The sequence below is a fragment of the Glycine soja genome, chromosome 8 (assembly GCF_004193775.1).
Source record: "Glycine soja cultivar W05 chromosome 8, ASM419377v2, whole genome shotgun sequence".
Taxonomy (NCBI): Eukaryota; Viridiplantae; Streptophyta; class Magnoliopsida; order Fabales; family Fabaceae; genus Glycine; species Glycine soja.
Window position 1 is genome coordinate 299,646 of NC_041009.1, and position 22,591 is coordinate 322,236.

At 29.4% G+C, this 22,591-nt stretch overlaps 2 protein-coding genes across 3 annotated transcripts; both read right to left on the reverse strand.

Annotated features, from left to right (window-relative positions):
- Positions 1-3,939: 3,939 nt before the first annotated feature.
- On the reverse strand, positions 3,940-10,087 carry LOC114420944 (probable LRR receptor-like serine/threonine-protein kinase At5g63710). 2 transcript variants are annotated; one of them, XM_028386662.1, is made up of 11 exons: positions 9,732-10,087; positions 9,032-9,171; positions 8,376-8,508; positions 7,895-7,966; positions 7,318-7,461; positions 6,916-6,981; positions 6,740-6,810; positions 6,450-6,593; positions 5,531-5,872; positions 4,991-5,385; positions 3,940-4,562 (listed from the first exon to the last, which is right to left on the reverse strand). In XM_028386662.1, the coding sequence occupies exons 2-11, from the start codon at positions 9,138-9,140 to the stop codon at positions 4,251-4,253; spliced, it is 1,788 nt and encodes a 595-aa protein (XP_028242463.1). In that variant the 5' UTR covers positions 9,141-9,171; positions 9,732-10,087; the 3' UTR covers positions 3,940-4,250. The 2 variants fall into 2 exon arrangements, with proteins under 2 accessions (XP_028242463.1, XP_028242462.1); XM_028386661.1 differs by lacking the exon at positions 9,732-10,087 and adding an exon at positions 9,590-9,710.
- Positions 10,088-18,315: 8,228 nt separating this feature from the next.
- LOC114424664 (probable magnesium transporter NIPA7) lies at positions 18,316-20,761 on the reverse strand. The gene is made up of 4 exons (XM_028391528.1): positions 20,408-20,761; positions 19,172-19,264; positions 18,951-19,068; positions 18,316-18,588 (listed from the first exon to the last, which is right to left on the reverse strand). The coding sequence occupies exons 1-4, from the start codon at positions 20,645-20,647 to the stop codon at positions 18,458-18,460; spliced, it is 582 nt and encodes a 193-aa protein (XP_028247329.1). The 5' UTR covers positions 20,648-20,761; the 3' UTR covers positions 18,316-18,457.
- Between the last annotated feature and the right edge of the window lie 1,830 nt (positions 20,762-22,591).

Below are 22,591 nucleotides of genomic sequence, written 5' to 3' on the forward strand. Positions count from 1 at the left end.
ATGACCAAAATAATTTTTTTTAAAAATAAAGAATTAAATTAAATAAAAAAAATAAAGGATCAAATTGAAATTTTTAAAAAATAAACAATAAAATTAAATAAAAATAAATAAGATAAACGACCAAATAAATCATTTAACCTTATATTTATTTGGGTTTTTAGGATTTTGTTTGATTAAATTTTTTAGAAAAAAAATTAGCATGGAAATATTAAATAAGTTTTTTATGCAAGTTAAGATTAATTTCTAGAAATCTAATTGTAAAATTTTTATTATATTGGTTTCTCTAAAAGATAAAAGATAATTTTTAATTTATATATAAATTAATTTTAACTTATATACAAAGTTTATTTACGTAGAAAAGATTATCCAAATAGCTATAAGTAAGTTATATCATGAGTCAATAAAAGGTTGACCTACTTAATAAGGAATAAATTATATCCTCAAAATATGTGAATTTAATTTCCTTTGTCAATACGATATTTTATTGATAAATAATACATAAGTATCTTTATTAGTGTTTATTAAATCTTAAGAATTATCATGATTTTGATGAATCTTCATAATTTAACTCACCCAAACTTTTACTAATAAAAAAAAATAGGCTATACCGTTTGACATTTTTTAATTATCACATTAGTTTGTAGACCAACTAAATTTGTAAATATTATTTATTTTTTATTTTATAGTTATATCATTTAATAATTACAAAAATAATTTAGTGATATGTTATTTGTAAATATTTAATTAAAATATGAACTATGTGATTCAACTCACTTAAACTTTTATATAAAAAAAAAACAAGAAGGGACATTTTGACAACCCAACAACATGTACTAGGAAAACAGTAATATGAAGAAAGAAAATAGTAGAGAAAAAAATAAGAAGAGTAAAACGAAAGAAAAGAAAAAATAACCTTTTATTTTATTATTTAAATGAAGAAAATGTTTAATTTTTCTCATATTTAATTTAGAAAATAAAATAAAACATATAATTATATTGAAAAGAAATTTACTTACTCCAAAAATTTCAAAAGTATTAGAGTTACTCATATTCATCCTATGATGTAAATCTGTAATAAATAATTAATTTTAATCATTAGATATTAAGAAAATCAATAATAAAAGAATAATGAATCATTGTAAAAGGGTTCGTTCTTGAGTAACTGAATTCCTTCTCATTTATATTAATTATTATGTTTTCAAATAAATGGTAGACAAGCCGGTATTTTTGTCAACTTATAATTTTAATAATAAAAAAAAATCGTTTTCTTCTTATTTTTTCTTGACTAAAGGATATGATTTTTTTTCTTGGACTCTAGATTATGTCTTTCTTTGTTTTTCTTTTTCTTTAATTAAATGGTAAAGAATAGAGGTAAAGTATCACTATTAGAAATAAATGAATTAGAAATTTAGTGATGAAAATTATTTTCCTTTTCATTAATATTGGCGTCACAAAAATTTAGTGTCAAATTTTTAAAAATTAAATATAATTTTGTTGTTGCTAATGCTATTTTTTAATGTATATTGGTTGGTGAAAATAATTTTTTATTAAATTTATACCAAAATTAGAAATTTATATTTTTATATTTATATTTTTTTTATAAAATAAAAAACTCTCAAATCAAACAACTTATCATTCTTTTTAATTCTCTCTTTCTATATTATATATTTAGTTCGACTTAACCTTAGTCAAATAATGAAAAAAGTTATATATTAAAAATGTAAAATAATTTTATATTATTATCCAATCATAAATCACAATGTTTATTAAGTTTTATAATATAAATGTATAATCATTAAACTCGTTAAATAAAGTTTTAAAATGAATTAATTTCAGATAATTATTTTAATGAGTCAATTTCATTGTATTAAAATGCAAAAAAAGGAAATACGTATATTTTTAGTTACTCAAAATAAAGTTTTTTTTTCTGCATTTCTCAAACTATAGTTAGTTTTGATTTTAGTCTTTCCTAAATTTTTAAAGCACTTTTAGTTCTTAATTTATTTTCGTTGATACAATTAATCTTGGGCATTAACTTTGAGCTAATGATTTTGACACATTAACATTTATCTTCTTTTTTTATAACAAGAATATTAATTTTGTTTTGGGAAAGAGTATCGAAGCAATGATATTTTTTTTTCTTTCTTAATCATTCAACTCATGGATTGATAAGATGAAGTGTTTATTATATAAACCTGCCTCTCACATATAAGATAATTAAATTAACATTTGAACAATTGAAATTAGAAATAGAAATAGGGATTTAGAGTTGGCGCTTAAAAAATATCAATGGTGGTCCAGCATCGCCCTCATGATGTCTCTTCAATTTCCTTTTCCTCTCTGCAACGTTTCCATTCTATCATTAAATTGAACAAGATAACTAATCCACAGCAACATTTTTGGAATGATGATCTGCTTAGCGTTTGGCCTGCATGGTGCTATAAGCTTCAAATTATGGTATCAATTCGTACCATAAATGATGATTTAATTCGTGATATTTTTAATTTCTTCACACTCACATCGTATGAGTCACATTTATTTGTAATTTTGTGTATCACAATCACAATCACAATATAGTACGATATTCCTTTGGCTTTGAAGAAATTCAAAATTAGTCTATTACTACTTGTATTTATCATGCATGGCTTTTGGTATTTTTAGCGTCTCACTGTCTAAGTTTTAAATTGAATGACTGCTTTTGCCGACATTTCAATACTTGTCGTTCATTTTTGTGGGGCGCCCATGCTTGTACGGGGCAGGAGTAAATTATTTAATTATTAACAAATATAAATTTATATTTTTTCATTTTTATTTATAAGACCTAAGTTTGAAAATTGATTTTTCATTTTATAAGATTTAATTTATATTTTATAATAATCTTGCATTAATTATTTTTGGATTAAAAATGCTTCCCGTTAAAAGAAAAATAAAATATATTGACCAATTATCAGAGAAAAAAAAATACTAATGACAAAAATAATTTTAAAATAAATTTATTATGAAGTATTAAATTAATTATTTTTCTTTGATGAATTAGATAATTTGATTATATATACAGGCGGGCGCGCGAATGGAAGGAGTATGTTAGAAGAAAATTTGCCCAAGAATAAAAAGTTGAGGATAAGGAATATAATTATGTCTAAAAATTATTTTTCCTCAAAAATATATTATTTGAATTATTGATTCTTGTTTGTTGTGTACGCGAATCTCCGTTTATGATAAGAAAAATAAAAGAGATTATTTTCTTCAGCATGATTCGAATGTAGGTGGATGATGTTTTCCGTTATGGGTGATTTTTGGTCGGAAAGTCAATATGAATGAATGAGAAGAAAAACCCAATACGAATTCTTCCTCTGTTCCACACCTCGTCACCTCGCCACGTTGCTGGTGATCGGGTCCACAATCGCCTCACTTCGGAGTTCTGTTCTCATCATGAAAAATATGATTTTTTTTTAGTCCAGTCCAGTCTATATTCCCATGTTAATGTGATTTTACAACATTTTCCAATCTGGGTTCATTCATATGTTAGGGCAACCATCATTCTAGTTTTTGAAGAAATAAAAGAAAGATACAAGTATGGGTGTAAAGAAAGTTGTCAGGAGTTCTGGGCTTGAAGACAAAAGAAATGAATATATATAGCTTATCTTATGAATTCGCAGCCCTGATAATTTTCATGGCAGATTGCACTCAGTGGATTTGTGTGGCATCTCATTTGGATTTATGCTAGATACCCTCTGAAAAGTCAAGTAAGAAAAGCTCATTTCCCCATCTAGCATGGCATTCACGGTCAGACATGCAACATCTCTAGAGGGAGTTAAACATTTTTAGCACTCCCCTGCTGCGTAATGACATTTGAGTTTGGAAACCTTCTCATGCAGGATGGGTTAAGGGTTAAGTGTTGTTGAATCCTGAAAACCAAAAACTAGAAGAAACTACAAAGAAAGATTATAGCAACTTTGCAAGCACAAGCCATTAATTTCCATGGTTACAAAAGCAACACAGTTGTGATATATACATTTGCAACCTAAATTTTCTCCTGTTCGAATATGTTTGCCTGTGCCAAATCCCCCTCATTCCTTTCCTTTCTTTTCCATCGTACATCCAGCATTATATAAACACAGGCTTTTTTAGTTAATTATACATTTTTCTTTAGAGAACATTAAATTACACATAAGTATAGTATATCAGTATATGTTATATTCTATGCCATACCAAGCAACCAAATTTCAAAATTGACTCTCCAGCTCTGCTTATCTTGCTCTGGAAAGCTGTATGGCTTCTTGATCAAGAGTAGACTCATCATTCCAAACAAATTGGTGAGTCATGAGTGAGAATTCTTGATTCCTAGCCTCTTCAAGTTGCTGCCAGTCAGCCCATCTATCTGCCAAGCCAACTCCCTGCAGCATTTTCACCACCTCTGACATGGTTGGACGATCCTCGGGATAGCCTTGGGTGCAAAGCAATGCAACCTGTAGAATCGTCTCAACTTCCTTTGGATCATAACTCTCCAAATTTCTATCAACAATGTCCTCCAACCTTTTCTCTCTCAGCAGCTTTTTCACCTGTTCATAGAAGATTCATCAATATAAATTATCACCACATCTTAAAAACTAAATGATCACAAAAGCTCCAAGGATCAATTAAATAGTACATGGTGAAAGTATAGTATGAGTTTGATTTGGATGCACTATGAGTGTATAGATTTTTACATTGTAGAATTCATCTCAAGATATGGTTTTGAAGTCGTTATTATAAAAGTCAACAAACATACTATAAATGACAATACATGATTAGACCATAGTATAAATTTTTTTACATGGTTAGCACATTCTAATTTAATTCATATATTATTTGCAAAGTCTAGAGCAAGAAAGGATAAAGCATTGGAACAAGCCTGTAACAGCATCCACAACAATGCAATAACACATTTTTATATCACCAGCAAGAAGCATTTATATGACAAGATCAAATAAATGGTGAGGCAGATTACATAATCAATCAGAAGAACATCCTCGTCCTCTTCAAGCCGAGAGAGGTCTAATGCACGCTCACCGGTGACAAGTTCAAGAAGTGTTATGCCATATCCAAAAACATCAGTCTTTTCTGAAGATTTTCCAGTGGACAAATACTCTGGGGCAATGTGACCCATTGTGCCCCTAACTTGAGTGGTGACATGAGTCATCCTTGCATCAACCAGCTTGGCTAGCCCAAAATCACCTAGAACAGCTTCAAATTCATCATCTAGTAGGATATTTGCAGCCTTTAGATCACGATGTATTATCTTGGGATTGCATTGCTCATGTAAATACTCCAAACCATGGGCAGTGCCAAAAGCCACGCGTTTCCTTGTTGGCCAGTCCAAGCCTTTCTCACCAGGTTTTAAATCTAAGTCAGGATAGAGAAATAGTGTTAAAAAATGATATTTCTTCATCTTTGCACACCCTTTAAAATTGTATTAAAGAATAGTAAAGTAACATAAAATAAAATATACACATTGTGTTCTCAAATATATGCTTAATACTAGTTTTACCTCTCAGTCGATATGCTACACTAAGATTTTCCATGAAAGGGTATACAAGGATTCTTTCAGTTGTGGTTGTGCAGAAGCCAATTAGTCTTAGGAGGTTTCTATGAACTGCAACACTTATTAGTTGAACTTCTCTCTCGAATGCAGCCTCTCCACCAGGATTGTGATAATCAATGAGGCGTTTCACAGCGACTTTTGTGTTATCAGAGAGTACTCCTTTGTACACTTTTCCAAAGCCACCCTGACCAATTACATTGCCTTCACTGAAATTTTTAGTGGCAAGTTGAAGTTCACGCCAAGAAAATCTTCTCAATTGCCCGAAAGAAATCTTTCTCTCGTCTTCACCTGTAGAATTAATGTCAGATATTAGTATTACTTTTTAATGTGTGGAGAATTAATTTCACGGGTGAAGAAAAGAGATTTTTTTTTAAAGTAAAAACTTAGCCTAGAAAGTAGAAATGATAAATATAACTTTTTTTAAATTTTTACTTTTAATTATAAAGATGTCATTTTATTTTTTATTTATTTTAATATATATATATATATATATATATATATATATATATATAGAAAACATAAAAAAAACACTTTATTTAAAGTGTAAAATATTTTCACTAATTCTTATACAAGCTTTGAAAAATAGAAATAGAAAAATAGGATGACATTTCTATAATTAAAATAAAAAATAGAAAATATGTTTTCAACTCAAGTCAAACAACTCTTATTTTCACCATTTTATAAATAAATATTTTTTAAAAAAAGAAATAAAGTAAAAGCAAGATATCATTTTTGTAATCATCTGGAAAAACGAGAAATGAAAGGATAATTTTTTTTTTCTCAAACCGAACATTTCCTTGTTTCCTACAAGGCATTAATGCATTATTATGAGACAAAGGAATCTTGAAAAGAAAGGAAAAATTACCTGAAACATCAACAAAGACATCAATTTTTCGCCTATGCTTTTGATGTTGTCGATACGTAAAGATAGCCCCAAGACACAGAAGTGCAAATGCACCACAACTTGCATAACGTACAATTTTTGCCAATTTTGATTTGTGAGCTGAAGCTGCAGGAAGAGGTCAACTTTAAATAGCTACTAATTAGCTAATCTTTTTTTATTTCTAGTTCATATTCTTCAAGTTAAATTACATATTCTTTTGTATGTACCAAAACATAATACCCACTCTTTATGTCTGTGTTAAACAATCAAACCTGGATTTTCAGATTTAGAAGCGCAAGGCTGCTCGAAGCCAGGGCCACACTGAAGTTGCGTATCTGTAAAGCTGAAAGTAATGATAGGAAAAAAAATCCATAATTAAAGAGTATACAGAAGTTTGTTATTAAAAGAAAATACTCAAATGAATAAAAAGTTCTAATACAAAATTTACTTAAACAATGGAACTGAAAAGAGTTGCTTTGGGATGCTTCCCGTAAGACCATTAGATGAAAGATCCCTGTCAAATGAAAACATAAATCAATTATGGTGTTCATGATCAGAGTAGGATCATAGGGATTAGGGAATGCACCAGACACTTTAAAGAAATGAAGCATGGCAGCAACTAAGTCAAAAAAACAAAAATAGTATCTAGGATACAAGTTTTTATAGTTTTCTAACCCTTTATTTGCAATTGAATCAAGAACCGGTGTTCCCTCTCAACACTGAATCACACATGAAGTCCTCACTTTTACTTATAAACTATTTACTCCTCCAAGATGCCCTTTTGTTTTTAAAATCATTTTTTGCAGATACAAGGATGGAAAGACCAAAGAAATGGAAAGTGATGGCTTACAGATGCTTTAGATTGGGTACTTCACCCCATTTAGCTGGTATAGAACCATTAAAATTGTTGTCAGCAAGATTTAGATATTGTAGCTCTGTCAAGTTGGAAATGTAATCAGGCAAGGGTCCAGAAAGGTTGTTGTTCTGCAATTCTCTGCATGAAGAGTATAGTTAAGACAATTGCCAGACTCACTCTATCAAGGAAGGAAAAAATCACATCGCTGATCAATCTTTTTCTCTAAACCAAAAGGCCTGGGGTGTATTTTACATTCATTTCTTAAAATCTGCAAAAGTAAGTGATAATTTGCCTTACATATTGAGGATGTTGCAAACTATTCTCAGTAATATGATGATTTGGTTCAGAACATGACTTTCAAGTTCTTAACAGAATCAGGAGGAGTCCAACATGCAATTATGCATTGTCGATTTACAAAAGTAAAATTAAAACACTACCTTGATTTTTATGGCATCATACTCCTAATTCTTGGAAAAGTTAAGATAAATGATGATGGTCTGATTATCTGGATTAGTATAGCAGCAGTAGATGCAAATCTTATAAATGACAAGTTATCATAATGAAAACTTACAAGCTAGACAAATACTTCAATTTGATAATTGAGGGAGAAAGCGTTCCAGAAAATCCAACTGAAGCCAAGGCCCTGTAGATTGATTAGAATTAACAAGCTAAATCACTACAAACCTTAAAGTTGACGATGCAACATAAAAATGCAAGAGAAAAAGATGAAAAAACTAGATTAAGGATTTGTTTGGATAAATTTCTCCGTAAACACCTTTTAGAATAATAAAATAAGAAGGAAAAATGAAATTAAATTCTCCACTAAACTTATGCATAAACTAATTTGTAGAAACTTATCATATTAATTTCTCCAAAAACTTATTTTTAACTTATGCAGAAACTATTTTTTTAGCTTATGGAGAAACTTATTTCATTTTTTCTTTTTTATTTTCTTCTCTTATAATAAGAGTTCTTATGGAGAAATTTATCCGAATAGACTTTAAGAATATAATAATCATAGGCGTTTCTACTTTCTATGAGAATGAACTTACAGGGATATGACATGCCCGTTTCTACAAGTGACATGAGACCAACTGAAGCACGGGCTCACTAAAAAACTGTCCCAGTCCGTTATTTGCTTATTGGAATCATTGAGGAAATGCAAAAGATCAAGCAGAGCTTCACCTAGATATTAACCAAAATAGTTAATTAGTTCAGAATTGTTTAATTAAGAGAAAAGATAGATAATTAAAAATTATCACGTAGGGATTGAAGTTATGCATGAACCAAAGAATAACATGGGAAAAAATGGTCTAAGGAAGCAAACATAGTCATAATCTAACTCTTAAAAAGACACACTAATGAGAATGAAGCTACACAAGACTAACCCTTGATGTCAAAAGTCAAATTTATCAAAATACCGGAACTCAAGAGGAAAATCATGATTAAAATTTGATCCTCTGTCAGTATAAAACTTTTTAACTGATTTTTCACACTAAAATTAAATAAACAATACAGGGTCAGATCATTACAATAACTGAGGTTTTTCATTTGCAGTGAGGACTTTAAACAATTTTTTCAAACATGTATGATTATACGGTTCATTGATAGCTTAAAAGTCTTTAAAACGGTAACACAGGGAACCAAAATTAAATTCAAACAACATATGCTTCTGGCGAGGTAAGAATGGCAACAAAGTTTACCACACCTTCTACATCAGGATCTTTGATAGCACAACTGACTTGTAAGATAGTAAGGAATATGAGCCACCTCGTCAATATTTTGAGAGGTCCCCTGCTCAAATTTTGGCGAAACATATAAACTTCTTTGATCTCCAAGTTCGAATCCCTTTTCAGAAGTTTTCACGGGGAAAAAATCACCAACACAAACAGTTTAGTTAATAACATTTTAACAGTTGATAAAAAAATAACCTTTTAACATAAATAACCATAAAACTATGCAAACGACAAAATAATATATTATGTCCAGAAACACATAGATGCTTTATTCCAAATAGTAACACTATAGCCAGCAGCATATACAAGTATACAACAGCAACACCTTGTTTTCAAAGATGAATACAAGAGAGAAAACTAACATAGAACATAATTACATTACAGCCTAAGGAACATAGAACATAGAACATTTATTCAACCAAAAAACGGACACAGTTGCAAGAACTCTAAATATGGACTATTTAAGTAAGCCAGGAGATGGGGCCAAAAAAAAAAAAAATATATATATATATATATATAAATACACATACCAAAAAACCATGCACCTAGATTATCAATCATGGCTATACATAATATTTTCACATCACATGGAGTATGTAATAGGAAGCTAGAACTGTATTTCTATGAAGTTAACAGGGGGACAAAATGAAGAGAAAAGGAAGAAAAACATACAACTAGTTTAGCGCGCTGCACACACCACCATGAACATTGAAAGGAGAGAGAGGCAGTTGAAGAGGGAAAAACAACTTTATTGTTGTCACTATGATGAGTGTCAAGATCAAGTGAGTTGGGTGCCAGGGACCCACGTGGCAATGAGCAATAGGACCCAAAAGGGAAACACCGATGACTACTTTTTAGAATAAACAAATAATAAAAAAGATGATGAACCAAAACTATAAAGAAATGTGCAAAGAAAGAAAGAATATGAGAGCTACTAGTATTTGGTTTGTGTGTGAGTGGTGGGAAGAGAATGAGAATCCCACTAAACAAGGATTTCACTTTGTTGATAAATAATCGCCTTGTTCATCACCCCTTTATATCTCTCTTTTAAGAAAATTTGACGAGAAAAATGCTCCAACTCCAAGCATATATCTCATTCCCATCTTTATTTATGCTTGAGCTAGCTGTGGCACCAATGAAGCTTCCACTAAAAATGATTTGATTATATATTCTCCTGTTCCGTGACAGTGCCTCTTCAGTTTTTTTAAAGGCAAAGAACCACTTTACATTTTAAAAAGGTGCCATTAATAATAATAATCAAGTAAAATTCGTGGACCCTAGTGGGGGAGGAGGAAGACTCATAATAAACTTTTGAGAAGGATAAGAAATTGTCGATAATTATGGCATCACTGTACACAAAAATTAAATTATTGCATGCTGTGAGACTATCATGATTTAAATGACTAAATCAATTTCTATATCACATATAATTAAATATTAATATTTTTTGTTCTGATATTGAAAATTTCAACTAAACATCACATATAATCAAAATAACAAATGTGATCTTTTTTGTTTGTTTCACGTGTATTTTTTTTATCATAAACAATTCTGATTATTATGGATGATAGATTTTTTTAAAAATATTTCATACAGATGTATATATAAGACTTGAATATGAGACTTCAATTAAATTTGAAACATATATATGATTAAACTGAAATAATTCATATTAATTGATCAAGTATTTGATGGCAATCCGTGATAATTTAAAATTATCTATTAATTTATAGTATGACATTATGAATTGGAATGGTGTAGTGGGATTGTGACACATGTAATGTGGAAAGTATAGTGGCTTATGGTTCACGTGGCACAGTAATAGTTGGTGTAACCTGGCAATGGGAGAAATGAAGGAAGGTTGGGAAATTGCTGTAATGTGGAGCTGTTAACGAGAAGGAAGAAGGCAAGGAGAAAGATAGTGTATTATCACTTGTTTGGATTGAAAATTCCAAAAAGCCAAAATGTTCACGTGTTGACTTATTATTTTCATTTGTTTCTTTTAAGGAAAAGGTATACATATATCTTGAAGAATAACCAAATGCATGAAATAAAGGTATTATTTCTTGATTTAAGTAAGATCTGTTTAGTTGCAATAACTTTTTTCGTTGTAGGATGATTTTTTTAATAAATATTTTCTTTAGTTTTTTAAAATAAAGAATTTAGAAAATAATAAAAATCATAAACTATTTTAAATAACTTCTCATAAAATTAATTATTTCTTTTACAAAATGCAAATTTTATAATTTTAAACAAATACGAACTAAGTTATGTATATTTTCATTTTCTTTTGTAAAATAATAACTATATTATTTTACGTCAGAATTGATTTGTTTTAATATATAACAAACTAGTCCTTAATAAGTAATTTTTTTCTGTAAAGACAAGGCTGAATCAAATATCTAGAGAAAACTCTTAAATTTATTTAAGACTTTGATTTTTATAAAATAAAAAATAGCTATTAAAAAGACTAACTAAAGTGACTTTTAAAAATGAGTTGCATGTATACCTTAGTTTCTCTCTCCTCCTCCTAAACTACTTAATGTGAGACAAAGAAACAAGACTTTAAGTAGAAAAGGAGATTGAAAGTTAAAAAAACAACTTATACTTTATTTTTAAATCTATTAATTTAAGTTTCATTTAATTAATTTTTAAAACAAAAAAATACGCCAATCATAACCTTAGTTTTTTTTTGTTTAGCTTTATTAATGACTAATTTTTGTTAAAAAAAATTGATTGATTACCTTTAAATTTTTCCTCCTAATCATATATTTTTCATTTATAAGATTTAAATTTGGAATCTTATTTAAGAAATTTGAACTCAATTTTAGTCAAACCAATTAGGTTATTTTATAAAAATGTTTGGAAAATAAGAGATTTTTTTTTTTTTTTTACTTTAAACAGAACCAACCATGTTAGTCTAACTCTTTTACACCTTAAGAAAACTAATTTAAAATACAATTTGAAAAAAATCAAGTTAATATAGTAACGTTAATTTTTAATACAAAAGTTACTTTTAAAGTAAATCTTTTTGAGTTAGACATTCTTGAATCTTGAAATTTAAAATTAACGAAGAAAATAAGAAGTATAAATTAATAGTTCTAAAACTATTATTAAAAATATTTTTTAATGGTTTGTTTTGGTAAATTGGTTTAATCCAAATTCATGTCCGAATGAGATAGATAATCAAGGATCCACTGATGGCGTCCAAATATTTAATTAGTTGTCGAGTGTGGAATGACAGCCACTCCCCAAAACCCAAAGGCAGTGGAATATGAAGAAATCATGTTCATGGCCACTAAATATAGTGTTGTTAATCCATAACTCGTCCCACTTTGTGTGAGAGACAAAGAATAAGGCCCGTTTGCTTGTCACTAACAAAATCTCAAGCTGCAATCATCTCGTTATATATGAGCAATATGATGTACAAGTTAGTTTACTTTTGTAACAATTTAATCTAGTGTTATTTTTTTTAATCAAATACATCAAATATTTTTCCTTGAGATTAAAATATTCGAATTTAAATAACAACAGATATGAGACTCACATGGAATTTCCACTAATTGTCCTTTATTTTCCCCTACCAATTAAACCGAGTCTCAATATCAATGAGCTTGAATTTAGCATGAAAGAACACAATTCAAGGAACTAAAGTTTAAATTTTTATTAAAAGATACACCCACATTTAATAGTAGTTTGAATATAAAAGAAAAGAATAGAGCCCCAAACATTACAAACTAGTAAAATTACTCTCTCATTTCCGAAATTTCGTAAATGCTACTTCCAAGCTTATAAGCTCAATTTTCAAATACTACATAATTACCAAGACTGCCCATGGAATATTGAAACTATGGACTTGATCCATATACATATTATTTGAAAAATGTAATAGACATAATGTTAGACTTGATAGATCAAGACTTGAAACATAATACTCGAAAAAGTTCTATGCCTGATTAATTTATGATAAGAGTTCCTTTTCCTATTTCGTTTTTAATTAGCATTGGTTAGCTGAAAACATCGGTTGGTAATATGTTTTTTCGTGAAAAAACTTTTATGTGTGCTGTATACAACGGCTCGTTATGGTTATATCATATCAATACGTAGTTCTTCAAAACAAAACTTAGTTTAAAATGAATCACGCATGCATGCATTGACCTTTTCTTTTCGTAAATAGGACGCAAAAGAATATCACACGTATATAGTCTAGACGCATTAATTGTACAACTATTGGGTGCATATAGTGAATTTTGAATAGTTACTGTATGTACTAAAAAGTGATCAAGTCATTGAAATGAATCTAAGTACAAATTGTATGTTGAAATAGAATAAATTTGCAATATCATATTCTGACATTAAATTAGCAGAAGTAAGAATAGAATTATCCATCCAATAAGACAGAGAGAGAGAATAGATTCCAGTTATCATGCCCTGAACGGCGCCAATAACGTCCAACCACGTCCATACGAGGCGCAACCGCCACCTGTTTCATTCACCATCTCCATCTATCCAACTTGCATTCTTTTTCTTCAGCTTTCAAATTCCGTGTATCCATAATTACCATTCAAATCACAGATAAATTAATTATTTCTCTTTGATTGATTTCGCGACTCTATTTAAATATTGTGGTTTACATCACGAAGCAAAGGATTACATTTGAATGCTTAGATAACCGCCGCAAAAGCGTAGAGGGCCATGAAGGCTGAGTTGAATACCCAGCAAGAGCAAGGTGGCTGAGACATAGCTTCTCTTAAATTTCCAAGACTAACCCATTAATAACTATGCATCTGCCTTGCGTTTCGTGATTCCATCTACTTGTCTAGATCCTATACATTCACATCCCAAGATTCTTTCTTGTACATTTACTACCTTAATTAATTACAAATTTCTTTTTATCTCTTTTCTTCTTATTGTTTTCATTGCTTCTTTCTTTAATTTCTTCTTACATTTTATCTCTATCTTTTTTTGGTATAGTATATCCTTTCTTTATTTTCTTTTTAAGTGTCTAATAAGAATACTATAGAACAAATTAATGAGTTTATTGGTGGGTTTAGAAGTTTTAAATTATAAAAGCAATACTCATATATAAATTTGTGAACAACATTTACATTGTAAATTAACTAACTGTTTTACTACATTCTGAATATTATGAGAATAATTTAGAATTGTATATATTAGACTAGGAAAAAGAATAATCTCGTGGGGCAGCTGGCCCAAATGTCGTAAGGATATTAAGGTAGATTCCTTCTTAGGTTCCAAAGAAAAAGGGTAAGGGGAAAAAGCTGACAATTGGAGGCATACGAGTACAAGGGTTGTTGCACGAATTAGAGCCATGCGGGTTGTCGTATTAGCCACCTTGGCATCAACCACACCTACTAAAATACTAGTGTATTTTTTATATTATTAATAGAAACTTAAATATGTTTTTAAATTTTTATAAATATACTTAAGTTTAATTCTAATTTCTTTAAAATTTATTGATTTTAATTGTTGTGAATTTTAAATTTAAATTTTTTAAAAATAATTTTTATTTATAATTAATGTTGATATGACGTATTTAATTATATTAAATAGACGATGATGATGATAAATACATCTAATAGGATACATTTAAATATATGTTAATGAAAAATACAGTATAATTAACGTTAGCTGCCAGCTAACCTGGATCATCGTTTAATTATTATTATTTTGGGTATAATTGTCAAATCATCATGAATCAGCCATATGTTAATCCGATCTTAAAGGTATCCTGCTTTGTCAAAGAAGAAAAAGGTGTATTCTGTAACGTCATGCAATACAATTTTTTCGTGAACTGACACCGAACACTATTTTATGAGCAAAATAAATATTGTAATTCCATCTCACTGCGTTTTTCAAGGATTAATTTAAGATTCTCACATTAATATCTCTACAATGATCTTGAAGGAGCATTTCAGCGATTATATTACCTGCAATTTGCCAATCTTGATTGAATAATTAGTCTTTTTTTCAGGGACCAATTTACAATATTGAAGCGCTTGAGAAATGACCTGTTTTGCAACTATCCCTTCCTCGATCAGTGATTTAATTAATAACTAATATATCTAAGGTCGACCAAAACGATGTCCAAAAGATATATATCATTCCATGTTCTCTATTAAATCTTCATGCTAGTCAACCCAAAACAAATAGTATAGTGAAAAACGTAAAAATATCAAAGAAATACCTATGAAGTTATTTCAAAGTGTTAGATTTCATTTTAACTGAATTTGTCACCCTCACCTTAGCTTAATCTCAAAAGTTAATTCAAGAGGTGAAATTGTCCCTCATTTATATATTTTAATATGAGATTATTTTTAGTCGACATGAAACTTGAATATTTCCTAGTATAAAACTTTCAATTAAGAAAAGTTTTGCTAACAAGATCTTGTTGGTAAAGAATCAACTCATCACAAAAAATGTGAGTTTAATTTTCATTATTAATATAAAAATCTTATTAATAAATAATCTATAAATATTTTTAAAAACGTTTATTTAATAGTAAAATAAATAGTTTATAAATATTTGTGAAAACGTTTATTCAACCCTAACACAAGTCAATCATGATCTTAATGAGATTTTGAAATTTAATTTCCTTAAATCTTTTTGTTATCTTAAAAAATAAGAAAAGTTTATTATTATATATAATTAAAAATATAACTAAAAACAAAAAAAAAAATAGTTAATAAACTTCTTTTTTCAAACGCAATATTCAAAAATTAAAAATTAAATCTTTCTTAAGAGGAATCAAACATATACCGTGAATCAATCATTCGGGTTAATTAATTTGTTTAATTGTTTAGACTTGTAATTAACTTTGGGGTCAATTAACTAATTGTTGCTTTGTAAATATTTATTTTGAAATGATATATTAATAACATTAAAAAGACTTAATGATTACAATAATTAATTTTGTTATTTTTTAAAGTTTGCATACTCGAGGTGTTCAAATGTCAACCAGCTGCTTGCATTGGATCATATGAGATCGGGTGAAGTAAGTTAAAATGCATTCTTGAATATCACGTAGGTTGGCTTAACTTAATTTGCACTACAATTCAAACTTTTTTTATTGGTAATATTTTGTTTATTGAGCCCCTTAATTATTTCTGAATAAAAATATAATTAGATTTAATTAGGCTTAATTTTTAATCAAATCAAACTTCACTAAATAAAAATATAAAATGAACTAAACTTGTAAAACAAACCGATGCAAAATTCGAGTCCAGGTCTCTACGACCACAACCTGTAATTTATACCACTAAATTACAGCCATTTTGTTTGCTAAATTCTTGTTCGTTTTATTAATTGTATAGTATTTTCATTTCCGTACAGCAGAGCTCACTTTCCCCAGAGTTTGGATCTTGTTCTTCAGATTCAGCTCCGCATCTTCTTTAAGTTTTTCGATAATTTTCCAAATAAAAAACGATGACGCGTCTAGACTCTTTGCTATGATGTATTATACAAGTATTTTTTTTTTTAATTTAAGATAATATAAAATTATTAAGAGAAAAAAATATCATTATTAAATAATGATAAAAATGAGTATATTATGAAAGAAAAATATAAGAGAAGAGTTCATTATCAATAATGAAATTTTATTCAAAGATATATGATTGATTTTGTGATAAAGGATGAAGAGAGAGATATGTGGTGGGTTTGAATTTTCCCTCAACAAAAAATAATAATTAATAATTAATATTTATCGATTCATAAAAATAATGAAATTTTATTTTATTAATAAAAATACAAGTTTTTTAATTGAGAAGAGAATATAGAATAAATTATTTAAATCAAAACTCATAATTTCCATATTTATTAATTTAATATAATATTTTTAAATTTCAACTTTAAATTAAAATTTGCAAAATTTTAACAATAAAATTTGAGACAGAAAAAATGAAATACTTTATTAAAAAGTACAAGATTCATTGAAAATAAAGTAAATCCTAAATGAATATAATTAGAATGTATTAATAATGTTCATTCAATCATAAATTTTAATGTACTAAACTATTAACTTTTGTAATAATTATTTTAAAACTCATTTCTAAATCTTTTTTGACAGATTTCTAACATGATTTTTAATTAATTAACAATATAAAAATATTTATACCAATAATGTATCAAAATAAGCAGTTAAATCTAATATATAAGAGAAATTTTATAAAATATATAATAATTTGGATAATATCAATATTAATAAACTTTAAATGATTAATATAATAAGGACAAAACAACATATTCACAGTTACAACAATTTATAAAGTTTTCCCATTATCAATAACAATTATATCAAATTTCAAAATATATTGTCATTATTTGTTGGTTTATATGCAATTCCATAGTATCATTCAGTTCTAATGGAATTGCATATAAAGGATTTACTTTTACAAATTTATGTGAGAAACTAAGGCTATAACCTAAAAAATTATAGGTTAAGACTTAAGATTATGATGAGTGCATGTGAATGATGCCTTCACGATGAAAGTTGCCTGGGAATTGTGCACGAGACATGAAGACCGTGGTGTAATTCGTTGCTTTCTGTCTTTTTGGGCTTTGCCTCTTCCATTCAGAAAAAAAAAAACATGTACAACAAGTTGCTTTGACTTCTCTTAAACGAGAACAGTGCAGTTTAGAAGATAAAAAAAAAAACCCACCTATAACCATTAATTGTTAAAACTAAAGGTTGATATTGTAAGTAACTTAAAACTTTGTCACATCTTCTCCAGTAATTTTTTAATCACTGACTGTAACTCTTCTTCAATGTAATCGGTATAGTGAATCCCTCGCTTCATATGAGCTAAATCCCACAATTTAAGCCATTACTGGTATCTAGGCAGTAGCAGTTAACACAAATTGGTTTTCTACTATGACATATTGCATATATCCTACCAATAATTTTCAAGTACTAATTAATTAAATAATTGAAAGTTGAAACGACACTGATTAGCTTCCACAACCTGCTAAACACCAGAACACTGAAACATTCTTCATTTTACAAAAAAATACTAATAAGAAATAAAAAGGCAGGGTGGTGTGGGAAGAATCAATAGGGAAATACATTGAAGGAATACATGAGTTTAAGAAAAAGGAAGCAAACTAGACTATAACTCACTCCTTGGAAACATGGCCAAAGGACCATTTTAATTCTTAGGAGATAGCACTCAAGCCTTCATTTCACGTGCTACCAGTAGACAAAAACCTAGATTCCCCCCCCCCCCCCCCCCCCCAAAAAAGGAAGCACTGTCTCGTCTCTGCCTGCACAATGTTGCTTAATATAAACAAGCTTAAGGAGTATGAAAAATACAGGTGCTATATCTACCTCGATGGAAGGATAGCACAAGATAGATCCACCTCATGCAGTTTAGCCTCCTATGTCACTTGAAATGGTCTTGCCGTATAATCGCAATTAAATTCAAGGGTGACACATCCTCCTCCTTCTGTTTCCAGGGTTCGCTGTTGCCTTGGATATACCATGAAACTTTTGGAGACAATGGTGTATATAAATCTGTATGTGGAGAACAATAAGATAATGTATGTACTTTTGGAAAACAGAATTAGTTATCTCAACTCAAGATTACTAGAAAGTGGCAAATAATTTCCAATCTTGTTGCCAAGAGTAAACATATCCAATTATGCTAAGAAATCCTACACTATTTGATGTGATCCCTATCCAGATATTGAATTCAGGATTAGGACAAATGTACAATATACTAATTAGACAAAAGTCGTAAATCTCTCTATATAATGCCAAGATCTGAATATTGAACAACAACATAAGAAAAGCTCTTATCCACGTAAACATAAGAAAGGAATAATGATGGGCTTCTATCATCCAAGTCCTCGACACTGAAGTGCAAGAGGTATTACCTGCAATGACTGGAGGATCTGGTTCTCTTGTACTGTGCAATATAGTCGTTCCAGATAAAATAGTGATGAAACCACATAGCTCTGACGCAATACTGCTTACACTTTGACCATAATAGTCCTAAATAAGAAAAGTGGAGGAGGCAGGATTACAAAAAATACTTGAACCATAAAATGTCTTCTTCCACACAGATTTTTTCATTATGTTTCTGAGAAGTATAAACCTTAAACATGATTGCGCTGGCCAATAATGTAAAAGATGTGAACAATGCATAATAGGTTGGAGAAACAACTGCTGTGTTAAAATTATCCAATGCCTGCAACCATGGAAGAGTTGGTCACCGTAGAAGCCAGGATTGAAAATTAAATAACAAGAAAATTATGACAATTAAAAGGAACAGAAACATTCCAGTAAATAATATTGCAGGTGGTGGGCTTCAGCTCAAGCATCAAATAGGTATTATTTGGACAAGGGATTTACATCTCTGACTTCTAAATTACTTCACAACCTTCAAACAGTTTCTCAAGAATTGAATATGCAATTTAATTTAGAAAAAAACAATCAATGGACAATGGAGTCAAAAGAATTGCAAGGAAAAGACAATACAGCATGATAATAGTTAGTGATCAAAGAAAAAGTTAACAAGAAGCCAAGAAAAGTATGATCAAAGCCTCCAAACTAAAATAATTCCTCATACTACATATAATCAGATGAGACATATAACAGGAACCCAACACGAGCTAGATCTTTTCTTCTAAAGGAAGGATAAACAATATATCTTATTTCAAAATCAAATGATTCTGGACATCAAAATTTTATTCATATAATCAACAGACAAGTTAAAAAACGAGTAGTATTTTGGGCATATACAGTCCTAACAACAGTACTTTGTTAAATGGTCTGCAAACATGAATAAGTGTATCCTCCAAGACAAAAACAATTAAGAGGATATTAAACAAGAATACAAACTTCACATAGTTTTCATCAATCACAAGTTTCACCAAACACAAACAGCCTAACTCGTCTTCAATAGGATGTGTTGTATATATAAAACACAGAGAACAAAGCAACAGAGTGCAACAAAGTATCTGAAGTAAGCACGCATAGTTTTAACAGCTAGTTAATGTGTAATGCAAAAATTATGATTGCACAAAACAAAACAAATAAAATAGCACTGATCATATTAAGGTAATTTAGTTGGACAATGATGCAGGTGACAGAAAACATTGTAAAAACCCATGTCTGAAAGTGGAAAGCCTGGCTTGCACCTTCTATTGTAAGTTTTATCACAATGCCAATTGCTTTTACACTCATGACCTGAGAAATTATAATTTTATCAGAAAGATGAAGCAAACGGTGTACTATGGTATACAACTCAGTCAACCACTAGAAAGTACAGAAATATCCAAAATGATAAAAATATCAAAAATGACAAGGTTAACTGAGTAGAGTCACTTACAGTAAAGGACCCAATTATCGAGCATATTCCAGTATAAACCAAAATATTAGTCTGGCCATAACGGGGAGTGCAATATAAAACCAAGAACAATGTCACGACAATTGCTGAGGCAGTGTACGAGAGGAATGCTGGATGCAAAAAGCAGAAAGCAATAATCAGGAAAATACCATTAGGCAGCTTTTCGTAATGGATAATCAATGAAACCCTGACAGAATACCAGGTTGAATGGCCAATTCCCATATTTCTTGTACAGAGCCAAGAGACTTCTCTTCAGGTGCATGGAGCACAATAACAGTTGATCCCACAATGCACAGAAGACACCCCAATCATTTTATCGATGATTTTTTTAAATCCTAGGATTATCTATATATTTCTATAAATCTAAGATCTCATCATGCATGACAAATTTTGGCCAGATTTGGAACTATATATATATATATATACCTGTCCTTTTCGATGAGCATTTTCCCTCCATATACTGTGTCCAAGCCCGTACGTGAGAGTTTTATTTTGTTTGTGACTTCAATTGACTAATTATCTTATTTTGTTGGGGAGCAAATTTTGCTGTCTATGGACGGTGTATGCATGGGGTTATCATGCTAGACTATTTCAATTGATAAAACAAGACATAATTATTAGACTGTTTTGAGGAATGTGCAAAACAGTCAAATGTGCACCACAAATGCGATTGCTAACGTGAAATTAATGAACAGTTTTTTTGTGAGAAAATCTACAAATTTTAATTTTAAATTATAAAAATGATATTAGTTTCGTAATACAAAAAGTGATTTGACGGCCAAATTTGTTGGAGAGTTTACTCCTTACTCATTAGGCAAAGTTAACGAGAGTTTTTTTTTTCTTAAATATAATTGTAAGGAGTATCTTCAGGACTAATATACTTCGGGGGATTTGAAAGTATACAAAAGTGATACACCAAAAAAAATAAACTACTTGCTTTCGGAGCCCATCACTACCTTTACGCCTGTCTATTATTTTATGATAGATTAATTTGATACACTATTGATTTATTTATTGTATTCTTCTATGCACATGTGTATACACTAATATGCGTGTTTACATTGTTTGTTCAAAGTTCAAACTAATGATTCTTGGCTTTCATAGTAAACAAGTTTGTTTGTTTGTTTGTTATTGGTTTCTTGCTCCTCCATTCATGACTTAACAGTCATAGGTTGACCTTGCCACCTTCTAGATTTTCCATTTTTGCCCAATTTAAATTATCACCGCTCTGGCTTCAAATTCTCTATATATATAAATCCGTGGCTAGTACGGACGAATTAATTTGTTGACGGGATATTAAAATAGTTATATAAAATTATTAATATATTAATGATAGATAAATCAACACAAAATCGGAAAGAACTTGATATTCAATATTGTTATGATGATATTAAGAAATATGGATAAGTTTTGAAGCGTACGTAAGATATATATGTATGTAACGAAAATATTCAAAGAAGAAGTTGGTTGCATTGCACACACACGGGAATAGGTCAATCGTTCCCACATCACACGGTGAGGGGAACGTGCAATGCAGGGTTTTCTTTATCCATAGCCATCTGTCAGATTCAGAATGGCAAGACCTTTTGGTTTGTGTCATGTTGGTTGACCAATAAGGAGGACAGTTATTTTAGGGTTTACCAAAGATTTTTCCTTCACCAAAAACAGGTTAGATTTTTCTTATATTGATCCATACCAGTATTTGGTTACACAGAGTTGTTTAAAATTATGTTTTTCAATACAGGTTATTTAAAATTATGATAATGGAGAGAAGAGAACTTCAATATGTCATATTCTAGCTTTTCTCTATCAATGAGTTAGAAAAATCATATTAATTAGTAGTACTTTATAAATTTTATATTATTTTTCCCCGTACACATTTGTATACTGGCAAAAGCCAAAAGGTGAGACTTGAGGACTTGATTTGGAGTTGCATTAATGTGCATGATATATACAAGAAAAATGGCACTAACAAGCAAAGAGACATCACCAAATACAAGGATTTAATTATTTGTATCCGTGGATAAAATTGTTTTAGTTTAATCAATAGTTTTAAATTTAAGTATTAATACTCATATATACAATGACATTAAATATTTACAAAGAAAATTTTCTCACTTATAGTGGTAATCATATATAACCTAAGTATGAATAGGATTACCTCTT

Coding starts and splice junctions, on each gene's coding strand:
- LOC114420944 (XM_028386661.1), bottom strand. Junction 7,967..8,375: donor AACGGGCATGTCATATCCCT/GTAAGTTCATTC, acceptor ATCAATCTACAG/GGCCTTGGCTTCAGTTGGAT. Junction 5,386..5,530: donor TGTAGCATATCGACTGAGAG/GTAAAACTAGTA, acceptor ATCCTGACTTAG/ATTTAAAACCTGGTGAGAAA.
- LOC114424664 (XM_028391528.1), bottom strand. CDS start 20,647: ATGGGAATTGGCCATTCAACCTGGTATTCTGTCAGGGTTTCATTGATT. Junction 19,265..20,407: donor CGATAATTGGGTCCTTTACT/GTAAGTGACTCT, acceptor CCATGGTTGCAG/GCATTGGATAATTTTAACAC. Junction 18,589..18,950: donor AGATCCTCCAGTCATTGCAG/GTAATACCTCTT, acceptor CTCCACATACAG/ATTTATATACACCATTGTCT.